Genomic DNA, 13926 nt, shown 5'->3' with positions numbered 1-13926 from the left:
CTTTTCTTGTGGCGAGGTCTTACTGAGTGCTTTTTGGCTCATGCCTAATGCTGAGCGTAGGAGGTATAATTGTTCAAAAATAGACAGGTGGCATTTACTTATCTGCTATAGAATTGTATTATCTTTCTTCTTCCCCAGCTATCGTCTTATGCTGTTGAGTCCATTTTCATGCAGTTGTCACTCATCTCTTCACCATCCTGTGAACAGAACAGAAATTAAGCATTTGATCCTTCTTCCTTCCTTCCTTCCTTTCTTCCTTCCTTCCTTCCTTCCTTCCTTCCTTCCTTCCTTCCTTCCTTCCTTTCTTTCTTTTATTTTATTTTATTTTATTTTATTTTTCTTTCTTTGTTCTGTTAGCTCTTCTGTCCTTAAAACTAGGCTTATTCTTAGCTGTTTTTTGGTTTTGTTTTTGAAATTTTGTGTGTGTATTTGTGTGTATCTGTGTGTGCCCTCCGAATCTGGCTTTAGCTTCTCTAATCTCCCGGTATATACCCTTAGCTTTGAGTTATTTGTACAGTTTTTTCAAACTCTTTGGATTCATTAATGATAGTTATTTTGCTGAGTCAGCTCTAGTGTACCACACACACTTGTAACTTTTTATTTGTAGTAGTGTTCATGTCTCTGCATGTGTATTTAAAAGGTAATTAGAAACTGAGAAAACACATGCTCAGTGCAGGTGTGATCACAAACCCAAAGTCAAGAGTAAATCAACCAAGCACATACCAGGGCTCTTGCAAAATAAACATTTAAAAATAAGGCTTTGTCATATGAAAACTCAATTAGAAATTGTGATTTTAAAATAATCTATTAAATAAATTGCAACCAACTGTTGAATTAAAGGATTTTTTTCTATGCCTGCTTTAGCTCCCTAATAATGACCATGGAGACCTGTTACATTTACTAATAAGCTTCAAGCACTGTAACTGGGCAGGTCGACTTTCTCCTCCTAGCCTGGCCTGATGGCTACATGCTCAGAGCCCAGCCCAGCGACCTCCTCTCCTCTCTCCCTCTCTCTGTATGGGACCCTCTGGCTAGGAACGGAAGTCCTGCCTACTTTCTCCACTACCCAGTAATTGGCTCTTCCGCTTCTTTATTAACCAATCAGAGATAATTGGGAAGTAATTTTTACCCAGCATTGAGACAGGAGATTGCTTAATAGCAATGATAATACCAGAATCTGTTAGCATTTAGCTTGCTGCTGATTCAGCAATTAACAATTGAATATATAGAGAAATACCTTAATTCAATGTGAGTGAGGGTGACAATAATGCATGAGGGAATAATTGGGAAAATGTACCCTAAACGTAATACCAAGGGAATGCTATTGGATAATTTTACTCTATGCCAGGGGTTCTCAACCCTCCTGATGCTGTGACCCTTTAATAGACTTCATCATGTTGTGGTGACCCCCAACCATAAAATTATTTTCTTTGCTACGTCATAACTGTAATTTTCCTAATGTTATAAATTATAATGTAAATATCTGTGTTTTCAATGGTCTTGGGCAACAGTTGTGAAAGGGTTGTTGTACCTCAGAGGTATAACTCCACTCAGGTTGTGTTGTTTGAACATTACAGTGTATATGGTAACTATGTGCCTGTATTACGCAACTAAGAACCAGTATATTTAATAGTAAAACTGTCTCTAAAGACAAGTTTCCTCCTTGTGCCGCTGTTGCTTAGGGTGCCCAGGAACGCATCGATAGCCTGCGGAGGACTGGCACGATCCATGAAAAGCAGACTGCTGTGTCAGTAGAAAACTTCATCGCTGAGCTGCTGCCCGACAAGTAAGACGCTCAGGGTTCCCTGGGAATTGGCAGGGCTGTGTCTGGCATTCATGCGGAGCACCTGGAAAAGACATCTCCTCTTTTAAAGCCAGAGTGGAATGTCTGCTGTGATGGCGGAACCATCCACGCTTCGCTGACACCTCTGTTCTCATTACTGTTTTGTAACTGAGCAGCGCAGGGCAATGCCCACTCTCTAAGACTGCTTACAACCACTTGATACCGTAGGATGGAATGGAAGCAGTCCACTGCCCCATAGCCTGGGTATAATTGAGCACTGGGAGTGAGCACAGTGCTTCCTGTGGTGACCCACAAGAGTGACGAGGGCAAGGAGACTTGATGGTAGCTCACAGGTTTGGAGTTACATAGCACCATGTGTTTAGCTTTAAAAAGCCCCTAGAAATCTCAATTCATCATGCCTTTTGAGGGCGCTGTGTTTCTGTTTTGTTTTGTTTTTTAATAGATTAAAAGAATTATTTTTTGTAAATGGGAAACCTTTTTGGATATGCTGTTATTTTATATAAACAACCATGCATTTTGGATTCTACTTTTTATTTATAATTACAAGGTAGTTTCACTTGTGTCTTAAATTTTTATGTACTTGTTACCTAGCATTTTGTAACCATATATGCAAAACGTGGCCTCTACTGAGCTGGGAAATATCCAGCAGGGAGAGCAGTTCAGCTAAAAGGGAAATTCACCTTCAAATGTGCTTGTCGGGTAACACCAGTAGAAGCTAGTAAGCGCTTTGAAAAGCGCTTATAAGCAGTCTAACCACAGGAACAATCTGTTCTTGCTAAGTTGGGAAAATTAGTCTCATGTCTTCTTGCACATACAGACTAATGCCAGTGTTCTGAGTATGACCAGTTCTAGATTTTGGTGTTAGTCTTGGATTAGTGTTAAGCATACAGAAATGCTCTTGTAATGTGTTAGGCATGCTCCTTCACTGTGAATTGACTGGTGATGCTGGGTAGTCTCTTTATGACTTCTGAGCCTAGTGTGAAACTTTTCTCTGCTGTGTGAAACGTAACTGCCTTGAACCTCAGCCCATCGTGTTCCTCTTATCTTGCCTTATACACAGAAAGGGAAGATGGAGCTCCCTATGATCAAAAGTGATCATCTTGGATTCTCTCCACTCTCATCCCCAGTTATGATCCTGTTGAAGAACTTTATGAAGGACAGGGAAACCTAAAAGTTCCCTTAGCCAGCAGGGCCACAGACCGAAATGGAAGGGCATTGGGCACATGGCAGGAATTGCAGGGTTCCAGAGAAGGGGACAGGAAAGTTGGCTCCAGGCTCTGGTGGAGGTGGTGCTCTTGGGAACGGAGGTTTACAGGAGTTCTGATGTGTGTTCACCAGTGTGGGGGAGAGGGACTGCTCGTTCTTTATGCTGGCTCCCGGTTGAGTGAGTGCAGTACCCTGATGGGCACCACGCCCAGAGCATGCAAAACAAGGTTTAGCTGAGCTTGGCTTCATTTTCCTGGACGAAAAACACTGTCAAAATAAAATAGGAAATTGTAATTAGTAGTCAAGTTGAGGAAATATTATCAATCAATGTTTGCAAGTTGAAACATTTTAGGATGTGAATGCTAAGACATTACAAAGTGCCATTTTAATATTCCATAGTTGCTTATTATGGTGCTTTGTGTCTTAGTGTTTTAAATGTAAGTGTACCTCCTTATTCATTTTGTAGTTCTTCATGCTTATTAAAGGTATTTACTTTCTAAAAGATGGAGATACTGAACACAGCCTGTCTGTCTGCCCTTAGTGCTTGAATTCATTTCAGGGTTATTTGATAATTCTAGGGCTAGAATTCTGGTGGTACTCCAGGTGTTTTAAGTATGCTTATAATACCTCATTTTAAAATAATCTACAGGTAAGTATCTTTCAGTGGGAAAAGTACCTTGATTTCATGAGTGTGTTTTTGAAGGCCAGTTCCCAACGGGTAACTCAGAACAGTGATTCGAAGGGATTATGTTCACAGGGACCAAGCACATGGTTATTTCTTTTGAGTGAGCTTATTTCTTTATTTATAGTAACATTGTTAGATGGTTGCATGCTGGTGAGGGTTGATAATACAACCCTCACCATATTGTAGCAACTGTCATTTAAAAATATTATCCACAAGGAGTTCTTTCCATGTTCAAATAAATGTAACTTTTATTAACTATGTGTTTGAGTACCCCCTTCCCATTACCCTCCACCCCATCTTAGCAAGAAGGAAATTTCCCATGGTCAGTAACTTCAGTTTTCCTTTCTGGTTACTCTTGTCCTTTTCCTGGAATTAAGACAGTGGAGTAATTTTAGCTTTGTGTTTATGGAATTGTCTGTTTGCAAATTAATTAAAAAACATTTTCTTTCTGAGAACTGTGATACTTGAGTCTGAACAGTAGGTAGGACTTGCTTTTTCTTTTTGTCTCTGGACTCTCATTTTATCTGGCGTGTAAATGGTAGTTATGCTGCTCCCATTTCTGTTCTAGGTGGTTTGACATCGGCTGCTTGGTCGTTGAAGATCCTGTACATGGCATCCGCCTGGAAGCGTTTACTCAAGCCACACCGGTGCCTTTGGAGTTTGTGCAGCAGGTTGGTTTTCTTTGCCTTTTCTTCACGCTCCATATTTATTGTAAGGATTATGTCCTTGATTCTGTCTTTCCTTTTGGCTGTGCCTGTCAGTTTCCTGATTCTACCATGCTGTTATTCATCCCTGCCCCCTTTATGGTTAAACAGAAGCAAATTGGCCTTTAAATCTGTCTGATGTGTACTTTGCGTTACCTTTCCCTTCATTCATCAGTAGTGTGTCTGTGTATGGAAGCAAGTGCAGATGTGTGCACATCTGTGGGAGCCAGAGGCCAGCCCAGGTGCTACTCCTCAGGATTGCTCTGCACTGCTTTCCTTCTTTCTGAGACAGTCTCTCCTAGGCCTGAAACTCCTCACCAGTGAGGTGAGGCTGGCTGGCTAGAGAGCCCCAGGATCCTTCTGTCTCCACTTCTCCTGCCCTAGGATTTCAGGCAGGTGCTGTCATGTTTGGTTTTTCTTCTGTGGGTACTTTGTCCTTGTCTTAGTCATTTTACCAGCTGAGCCATGTTCCCATTGCCTGTTTATCTCATCTTCATTCCCACTATTTTTTTCTATTTCCCTTCTCTCTGATCGAATCTTCTTTTTTAATTGTTCATTTTAGTAACAAGTCAATATTTAAAAAATTAGATATAAGCTGGGTATAGTAGCACACACCTTTTAATCCCAGCACTTGGGAGGCAGAGACAGGTTGGTTTCTGTGAGCTCAAGGCCAGTCTGGGCTACAAAGGAAGTTCTAGGCCAGTCAGAATTATATATGGGACCTTGTCTCAAGAAACCAAAATAATAAACAAAATGAGGATGAAGACTTGGCTCAGTGGTTAAGAACATTGCTTGTTCTTTCAGGGGACCGTGGTTCAATTCCTAGCACCCACATGGTAGCTTACAACTGTCTGTAACTCCATTTACAAGGGATCTGATGCCCTCTGTAAACACCAGGCATGAATGTGGTACACTGCCATATAGGTAGGCAAAATAACCATACACATAAAATAAAAGTGAGATTTAAAGAAATGTAGTTGATAGAAGTTTGTCTTTAGATTTGCTGACTGAAGAATGAACCTGATCATGTACCCGTGGACAGTTACTGGAAATTGAACTCAGGACCTCTGGAAGAGCAAGGCAGTGCTCTTAACCACTGAGCCATCTCTCCAGCCCCCACCTTCAGTCTCTCGATAAAGCATCAGGGAACTGTTAACCTTGGAATGGCTCTGTGAGTTCCAGGCCAACCTGGTCTATATAATGATCTCCAGGACAGTCAAGGCCACACAGAGAAACCCTATCTGGAAAAAAAAGCAAAAAGAAAAGAAATAATTTCTTCAACAAAATGCAATTGTCAGTGTGTGTAATAGTAAAAATCCATTGAAAGACTTCCATGTGACTTATACTTCTTTCCCTTCCCCACTAGAACCCAGCCTCTTGGTTTGTCTTAGCAATCAGACCTCTCAGAAGTATGGCCTCTGACCCGAATCACAAGCGTCACCTACAATTTTGACTTAAACAATACATAGGAGAAGCTTCTGGCTCCCTGTGCTGAGCTGCTGAGTCAGGACTGCACTTTCGCATCAGGACCACCAGGGCTCCTTTGGGTGTGAGAAGCAGGCCCCCAGGGTCTTTGAAGACCCAAAGTCTCTCTCTGAAGCCCAGTGCAATGCCCGTAGCACAGAGCACTGCGCTGTCTGTCGGGGTTGCCAGGAAGCTGGTTGATGTAACTCTTGACTGTTTGTCTTCGACTAGGTCTTAGTGTTTCCAGTGTAATTGTTGTAAGGTAACTAAGTTGAGCTTAAGAAAAGTTTTGTTTTGTTTTTTTCTTTTTGAGGGGCAAAGAAAGCCCCTCGAGTGATTGTGAAGCAACCGCCTGGGGATCTGTGTACAGTGCAGATCCAGTCTGCAGACAGATATTCTCTGGACCGTGCTCAGCGACCTAACAAAACCCTGGCTGTTGAACACTGCAATCTATCTGCCTCTCACTCTTGGGTATGAGCAAGTGGTTTTCATGGAAGCAGGGACAGGCAGGGCCAAGAGTGGTGAGTGACAGCGCTGCAGGTACTGGCGTGCCTAGGTGCTGTTTGGAAGCAGCACAGACTTACTGTCACATGAGCCATATCTACAGACATTTCCCACAAACTAATGCATTCTTCCTTAAATGGACTTAATATGTAGTCTCTCTCTGGTTGGGATTTAAGAATATCATGTTAGCTGGGCGCAGTGGTGCATACCTGTAATCCCAGTACTCTGGGAGGCAGAGGCAGGTGAATCTCTATGAGTTCAAGGCCAGCCTGGTCTACAAAGGGAGTTCAGGACATGCTAGGCTACACAGAAAACCCTGTCTTAAAACAAAACAAAACAACCAAAAAAAAGAAAAAAAAAGAATATAATTTTAGACAGGCCTATTATTAACACGAAGTGACCCTGAATGTGGAGCTATAATTTAAGCCCTCAGAGTGAGTTGGGAGGAGACTTGGACGTGCGCTGAGCCCCGTGCTCCCTGCTCAGTATCACTAAGAACGTGCCGTAAATGAGGAGATGTTATATCTGGACAGTGAGTGTGCTGGGCTATTTTTAACACAGTGGTGCGTGCAGTGTTGCTTGTTTCTTTTGACCCTTGTCGCTTGGTACAGCTGGTGGCAGCACAGCTGAGTTTTTGAGGGTTTGTTACATTCTATATGAGAAATAAGCCGAGTCTAGACTTGAAGCTGTCATTTCTAACACATTGAGTTCCAGTGCTGTGTCAGTGTGCAAGTAACCCGGATTCCTTTCTCCACAGGCACAAAGCCTGACTCCCCAGGACTACAATCTGAGGTGGTCAGGTCTCCTGGTGACAGTGGGTGAAGTCCTGGAAAAGAGCTTGCTTAATGTCAGCCGGACTGATTGGCACCTGGCTTTCACTGGCATGTCTCGCCGACAGATGATCTACAGCGCAGCCAAGGCTGTGGCGGGCATGTATAAGCAGCGCCTGCCACCCAGGCCCATGTGAGACCAGCTGCTGGGACATGGAGACTGGCCTGCCGTCACCTTTGGCTCCGTGTTAGAGGACACTGAGTAACTTCCGTGAATCCCACAGGTTTTTACAATTTTCCTGTAGGCTGCAGTCCTTTTTAAAAGATTTCTTTTTCTTTCTTTCTTTTTAAAAATAAAGGCACAGTGTCATTGTCATTCCAGTAAAACAAAAGAAATAGATCCTCTTTTTATTGTCCTGATTTTATACATCTTAGTTCTCAAAAGGTACACAAACACATGGACAGCACAATTCAGTATACCAGGTTTATAAAGTGGACATCTGTGCTCACATATGTGTGTTCTTGGCTCTCCTGGTTTCTACTGCATGGTGAGGTCTGTGTGTACCAACTATCTTGTGAAGGTTTGTTTCCTGTTGTCATCTGTGTGTGCCCTTGATCTCAGTCACGCTCAGCAGTGGACCTTACATGTTTGGGGGAGGGTGGGGGTGCACAGTTCCATGTGTTTTATAGAGTATGGGCCAAATTAATGGATATTGTTTCTCATGTACTTGTATGGTTTGGAAGTTACACTTGTTTCTTTTCTATTTTAAATTTTGCTATTTTACAGATTTATACTATTGACATCCAAAAATAACATTTTATTCTTTTCACTGCAATATAAAAACTCAAGGGCAGGCCATCCAAGTATCTTTTAGATCAGAAATGTTATTCATGTTTTTTTTTTTATTATTTTATTTTTTTGAGATTTTTGAATTTTGTGTATTGGTGTTTTGCCTGCATGTGTGGCTATGCACCATGTGTGTTCAGTGCCCAGGGAGGCCAGAAGAAGCCATCAGACCCCTGGAACCAGAGTCACAGATGGTGGTGAGCTGCCCTGTGGGTGCTTGGGTACCAGCCTGCCTCCTCTAGAAGAGCGGTCAGTGTTCTTCAGCACTGACACATCTCTCCCGGTGCCTCGTGTTGTTCTTGTGTAATGGTGTCAGCACTTCCACAAATCAGCTGTCATAACAGCTGCTCCTCCTGCGTCCACTCACATTCTCCAGACTGCGAGAGGAGTCCACTTCTTTTGGGATGGTATACATTTTCTATAATTAATGTTGCTTCTTTTCTATTATTTGAAAACTTCATGCAATGTATTCTCATGACGCTTATCTCCCTCCCCTAACTCTTCCATCCCCACTGTATGCTCCCTTTGTCCTCTTTTTTTTTTTTTTAACAGCCTATCAAGTAAGTACATTCTGTACTGCCGAAATAGGTGTGAGGCAAAACTGACCAAGAGGCCACACCCTTAGAGAACTTGACTGTCCCTTCCTCAGAAGCCATCAACTGCCTATAACTCCCCAGTTGTATGTACTGGGGTGGGGGTGGGGAGATGTAAGCCCCTCCACACTGGGATGTTGACTGGCTGGATCTTGTGTAGATTTAGGGTTATTTCCTAGTCTGCCTTAGGCACAGCTTGACTTTCCTAACTGTGCCCTTCTGCCTTCATTTCTTACAGATGTTTTCAATGGAATGATTTTATATTTGATGTTGTTTAATCTATTGCATTTAGCTTTTTCCTTCCTGACGTAATGTATTTTACCATTTGGGGATTTATGTAAGATGAAACTAAGTAAATGTTTTTCTTCCTCAGTTGAGCACTATATATGCAATTCAGATATCTTCCTGAAGACAACTTGATACATAAATGTAGTTCGGCTTTCTTTTCCTTGTTGATGCAGTTGTGTAGACATTAGAGTTAGAAGACTGCAGTCATCCTTCTGTGTCCTTACCTGGGAAGTGTACCTGCCGTGTCACGGTGCTCTTCAGGAATTATGTCATTTCTGCTACTTTTACAGAAGAAGTATTACTTCTGAGGTGGGTGTGTGCTAACCCCAAGCAGGAGAGAAGCACTGCAGTGGCTGCACTGGCCCAGGGTAACGAGGCCACAGTACTTCTCGCTTTGTGCATAAGAAGCAGGGTCTTTCTCTACACCTGCTGCTGTGCTCTGATTTGAAAAACTGTCCTTTGGGTCTAGGGATGTAGCTCCATGTCAGGGCCTAAGGTCCATCTCTATAAATACACACACACACACACACACACACACACACACACACACACGAGAGTGGGGTAGAGAAAAGAACTGTCATTGTCTAACAGTATTTCGTAGGACATTGGCTGGATGATAGCGTTCTGTTGTACTCTGAGACAGGTTTTGCAGTCTCTGAAAGGTACCTTGTTTTTCTCTTCATTGTTTCATTGAGTCTGCACTACTTCAGCTACTGTTTTAGAGGGCTACTCTAGTAGACTCACTAGAGGTCACTGACATCTCATTGAGTGACAGTTTTCATTGAATCCTCAAATAACAGTGGCAGACCTGTGTCATGGCTTGTTTAAAACTGGATAATTGTCATTACTTAGTCTGCCTTCTGTGAGAGGAGGAGGAGCAGCAAAGGGCAGATAGAAGGGAGAACTGTTTGATCCAATTTGATCTCTATAGACAATTTTCTCTGGCCCAGAATTTTCTTTGGAAGATGTCAGAGCAGGGCTGACTCCACAGGCTTGTCTTCCCTGACCTTTGTCACCCTGGGATTCCCCTGCTAAGTTAGAAGCAAGAATAGGGAGTGCTGATTGATCTCTCCTGGTAGCTCGTGTAGGAGTCTGCTTGGTGGCATTCAGGCCTGGTCAGTTCAAAGCCCTGGCTCCCTTCCTGGCCCTTCTGTTTCCTTGCACTTTTCTCTTCCTACCTGTCTTGCATAAATTCCACACTGACATTTTTAGGGACTTTGTGGGTGGCTGTTGCCCTTTTCAAGCCTTTTAGGAAAAATCATGTAAGAGTGTGTTATCATTGTCACAGTGGTTCTCATGAAGTTTTGGGTTTTTTGTTTGTTTGTTTTGAGTTCCATATTATTGAATTTTTATTTTAATTAATTTTTTTATTAGTTGGGAAATAAAACAGGAAAAAAAATTAACAGCCTCACAAGATGGCTCAGCTATTTAGTTCCAAGGTCATCCCATTTAGTTTTTGTTGCTTTTCCTGTTTTGCTCCGGCTTGGTTTGTTTGTTATGATCGTGGGCATGGAGCTGACAGCTCATTTACTCCTGCCAAGCACACTACTGAAGAGCCCCAGCCCTAACCCCCTACTAGTTTTTGAGACAACGCTGTACTGCCACAGACTCCTGAAATTGGAAGGGTCTTAGAAGCTGGGAGTTTTCTCTTCTGATTCTCTTTTCATTATTGTTTTCCCATTCTTGTCTTTAGCCAGAGATAAAGACACTTCGATCTTAAGTGTAGGTGTATAAGAAAACAAATGAAAGCACATAATGTACACCTATTCTGAATTATGCAAATTATCAGTTACTCAGGGTCAACTAAATTACTTCAGCGTGCCCTTTGGTTTACTCTTGTTATTCGGCAAAAAGGAAAACTAAGCAGGACTGTGTGATTTATAAAGCCAAATTGATAATCTGTTGTAAAAGTTGTTGAGTTAAACATAAATTATTAAGTGTAGATTTTTTTCCTAGGATATTGTATTCATTTTGTGATATTATGTAGAATGATGTATTGGATAAAATCATTTTTGTAAGTATGTAAATATGTCATAAATAAATACTTTGACTTATTTCTCAAAATGTGTGCAGTTATTTAAATGCTAATGTGTGTAAACATATCAGAGAGCCACATATTCTCTTTGGGGTCTAAATTGGCTACTGTGGTTAACTGCCACAAATTATTAGACTTCAAACACCTTCTTTCTGGAGAATTGTAACACTCAGATACAACAGGTTCCAACACTGGGGTGGGAGAACTCGGTAAAGATAAGAGAAAACGCATTGTGGATACAGGGAATGGTGGGATGCCAAGGGTTTATGAAGATAGCTCTGAGGCCTGGGCTTGACTTCTCCTTCCCATTCAGACCTGTCCATCTATCCTACTTATTTATATATTTATCATTTATGTATGTATGTATGTATTTTGGAGTCTTTTAGAGTCAGCAATATTAATTGGGGAGAAAAATACACAGGTTTTGAATTGCACCTGTATTATTCCTTACTCATGGCCAACCCATTACTAGAGTCCACAGCAATTCATGAAGGTCACTGACATACCATCATCACCCATAATTTATGGTTAATTGGGTTAGGTAAATGTGTATGACACTATTATAAAATCACACAGTATTGCCACCGTTCTCAAAATCCAATGTTTTGTCTATTCGGTCCAGCCCCTCTAGCTGACAAGCATGAATCTTACTGTGTCCCTAGCATCTCTTTTGCGGGAATGTCATAGTTGAAATCTGTGACACTCTTTGGATTGGCTGCTGCTGTGAGTAATACTCATAGGTTACCTTCATGTATTTTCATGTTTTGTTTTTTAATTATTTTCATCTCTGAAAAATAATACTCTTTGGATGTACCAAAGAAGAATCTTTAATTTATCTATCAAAGGACATCTCAGTTGTCTTGAGTTTTGGTGGCTATGAGGAAAGTTGCTGTAAATATCTTCAGGTTTTCTGTGGAATCTTGACGGAATACGACAGACATAATTGATATTTTGTTGTTGTTCGTTTTGTTTTTCCAATAGTCTTCAGTATTTTTAACAGGCAGAAATACTATATCAGGGTTCAAGGAAAGCCATATTTATACTTAATTTCAGAGTTAAGAGGTGGGGAAAAAATCTGAACAGAAGTGAAACTGGCAAGACAAAGTATCAAGGAAGTTAAAGCTATAGATGAAGGAAGTTGTAGTGAGGTTTCAAGTGAGCTCACTTTAGGAAGTCAGACTGTGTGAAACCTGAAACACTGAAACTCTAGAAGAAAGCAGCAGCATCCTACAGGGTGCCAGTGGAGAAGGACTGCTGAATTCGACTTCGTTAGCCCAGGAGTTAAGACTGACAGTTGACAATGGGACCTCATGATGCTACACAGCGAAAGCATCAATCAGCGAGTGAAGGCAAACCCAAAAGCCTGAAATTCTTCTAAACTTTCTCCCTTTTCAATGGTTTCTTTGGTATGAAGAACTACAACACAGAAAAAAATGTTGAAGCATTTTTCCAACAAACACAGCTAACTGGATTTTTAATTCTTGAGTATTTTGCATAGCACAAAACCTGAAATAGCTTTGCAGCTGAAGCACTAATTACATACTTTGTTTTTTTCAATACAGGGTTTCTCTCTGCAGCTTTTGCTGTCCTGGACTCACTTTGTAGACTAGGCTGGCCCCAAACTCTGACTCCCAAGTGCTGGGATTACAGGCATGCGCCACCGCGCCTGGTGCATTCTTATATTTTTATAATGGTTTATTGGCTGCCCAGATCATTCTTTCTTTTCTTTTTGCCTATACTAAATTCTCTAAAAGGCTACAAGCAAGTCTTATCATCAGCTGGGACTTGGCAACTAATTTCACCTTTCTAGATCCCCCTGTGCCTTGTTTTATCCTCAAGACGTTAAATTACGAAGCCGGGCATTGCACTATGAATCCGATGTTATGGAAAAGAGGGCAGTACGTGTGTTCTCTCTCTCTCTCTCTCTCTCTCTCTCTCTCTCTCTCTGTGTGTGTGTGTGTGTGTGTGTGTGAGTGTATGTGGTTATTGAAGCCTCTTTCCTTCACAACATTACACTTTGGGTAGATGAGATGTGTGTTGCCAGCAGGAGCTTGGGAGACAGATGAGAAGTTTCCTTATACCCTCCCTCCCTCCCTGACTTAGCTCTGCACCTACACAAGGCGAGAGGGGAAAATGGTGAAATGGCCTATATGTAAAACCACACTTCCCTCATGCTTCTCAGTGTGAAACTGAGGCACGGTAGACACACGTTTCTGGGAAGCGATACTTGACCACCGAGTAAGCTTCCACTAGTTGAAAGATACCAGTTTATGTCAAATGCAGACGAAAATGCACAGGTGTACAGGGACGGCGGAGTGAAGAGTAGATCTGTTCAGTGTGAGCCCAGCTGGACGTCCTGAACCTTGATTTTACAGGAAGATCAAGGCCTGTTTGTCATGTGTATATGTGTATTGTATAGCAGATGGATGGAGAGATGGGTGGATGGATACAGTGCACAGTATTCCGTGGCATAATGCATTGTTTGAGGGCGGCTCTTTCATGCCACAGGTCCTCAGGAATTTTACACATCTGTCTCTTATTTAGCTTCACCTTGCAATATTACCTCCTTTTGTAAGCCCAAAGCCACACAACTAGGAAGAGGTGGAACCATGTCCTGTTGTTGGATGCTGACCCACATGCTCTTTCCACGGTGTCCCCAGCATGGGTGTCGACTGGGGAGACGGGATAAGATAAACTTTCACGGTTAGAGACATACATGTCAACTTCTACGTACGTAGTTTGATACATGACTCTGGGTGCACGTGCGTGTGCCGTGTGCCAGGAACTCTGGGATGTATAGAAGAACCTAAGTCAGGTGTTCCGCTCTGAAGCGGGCTGCAGTGCACATGGACGTCATGACGCTCCTATCATGGTGCTCTGTAGGCTCATGGGATATCCACGAGGTTGGGGGTGCTATTGGAGAGGACATCGTACGTCATGCAGGAGGGCCGGGAGGTCTCCGCATAGAGGCAAAGTGTGTGCCGAAGTGTGCGGAGCTTCATGGGCGGTGCCTTGAAGAAGGGAAG

General features: G+C 42.2%; 1 protein-coding gene across 3 annotated transcripts in view; it reads left to right on the top strand.

The window, feature by feature from the left end:
- Positions 1-10929, top strand: part of Prrc1 (proline rich coiled-coil 1) — a 29654-nt gene extending 18725 nt beyond the window's left edge. For 2 of the 3 annotated variants that reach the window (XM_021651568.2, XM_060377239.1), the window contains 3 exons: positions 1683-1786; positions 4264-4366; positions 7125-10929. In XM_021651568.2, the coding sequence (XP_021507243.1) occupies positions 1683-1786; positions 4264-4366; positions 7125-7334 (417 nt within the window). In that variant the 3' untranslated portion in view covers positions 7335-10929. Of the gene's footprint in view, positions 1-1682; positions 1787-4263; positions 4367-5397; positions 5729-7124 lie in introns of those variants that run through there. The other variant, XM_060377240.1, reaches the window with a different exon arrangement.
- The last annotated feature ends 2997 nt before the right edge of the window (positions 10930-13926 follow it).

The sequence above is a fragment of the Meriones unguiculatus genome, chromosome 2 (genome assembly GCF_030254825.1).
Source record: "Meriones unguiculatus strain TT.TT164.6M chromosome 2, Bangor_MerUng_6.1, whole genome shotgun sequence".
In the NCBI taxonomy this organism is placed as follows: Eukaryota; Metazoa; Chordata; class Mammalia; order Rodentia; family Muridae; genus Meriones; species Meriones unguiculatus.
This window is presented reverse-complemented; position numbering and strand designations above follow the sequence as displayed.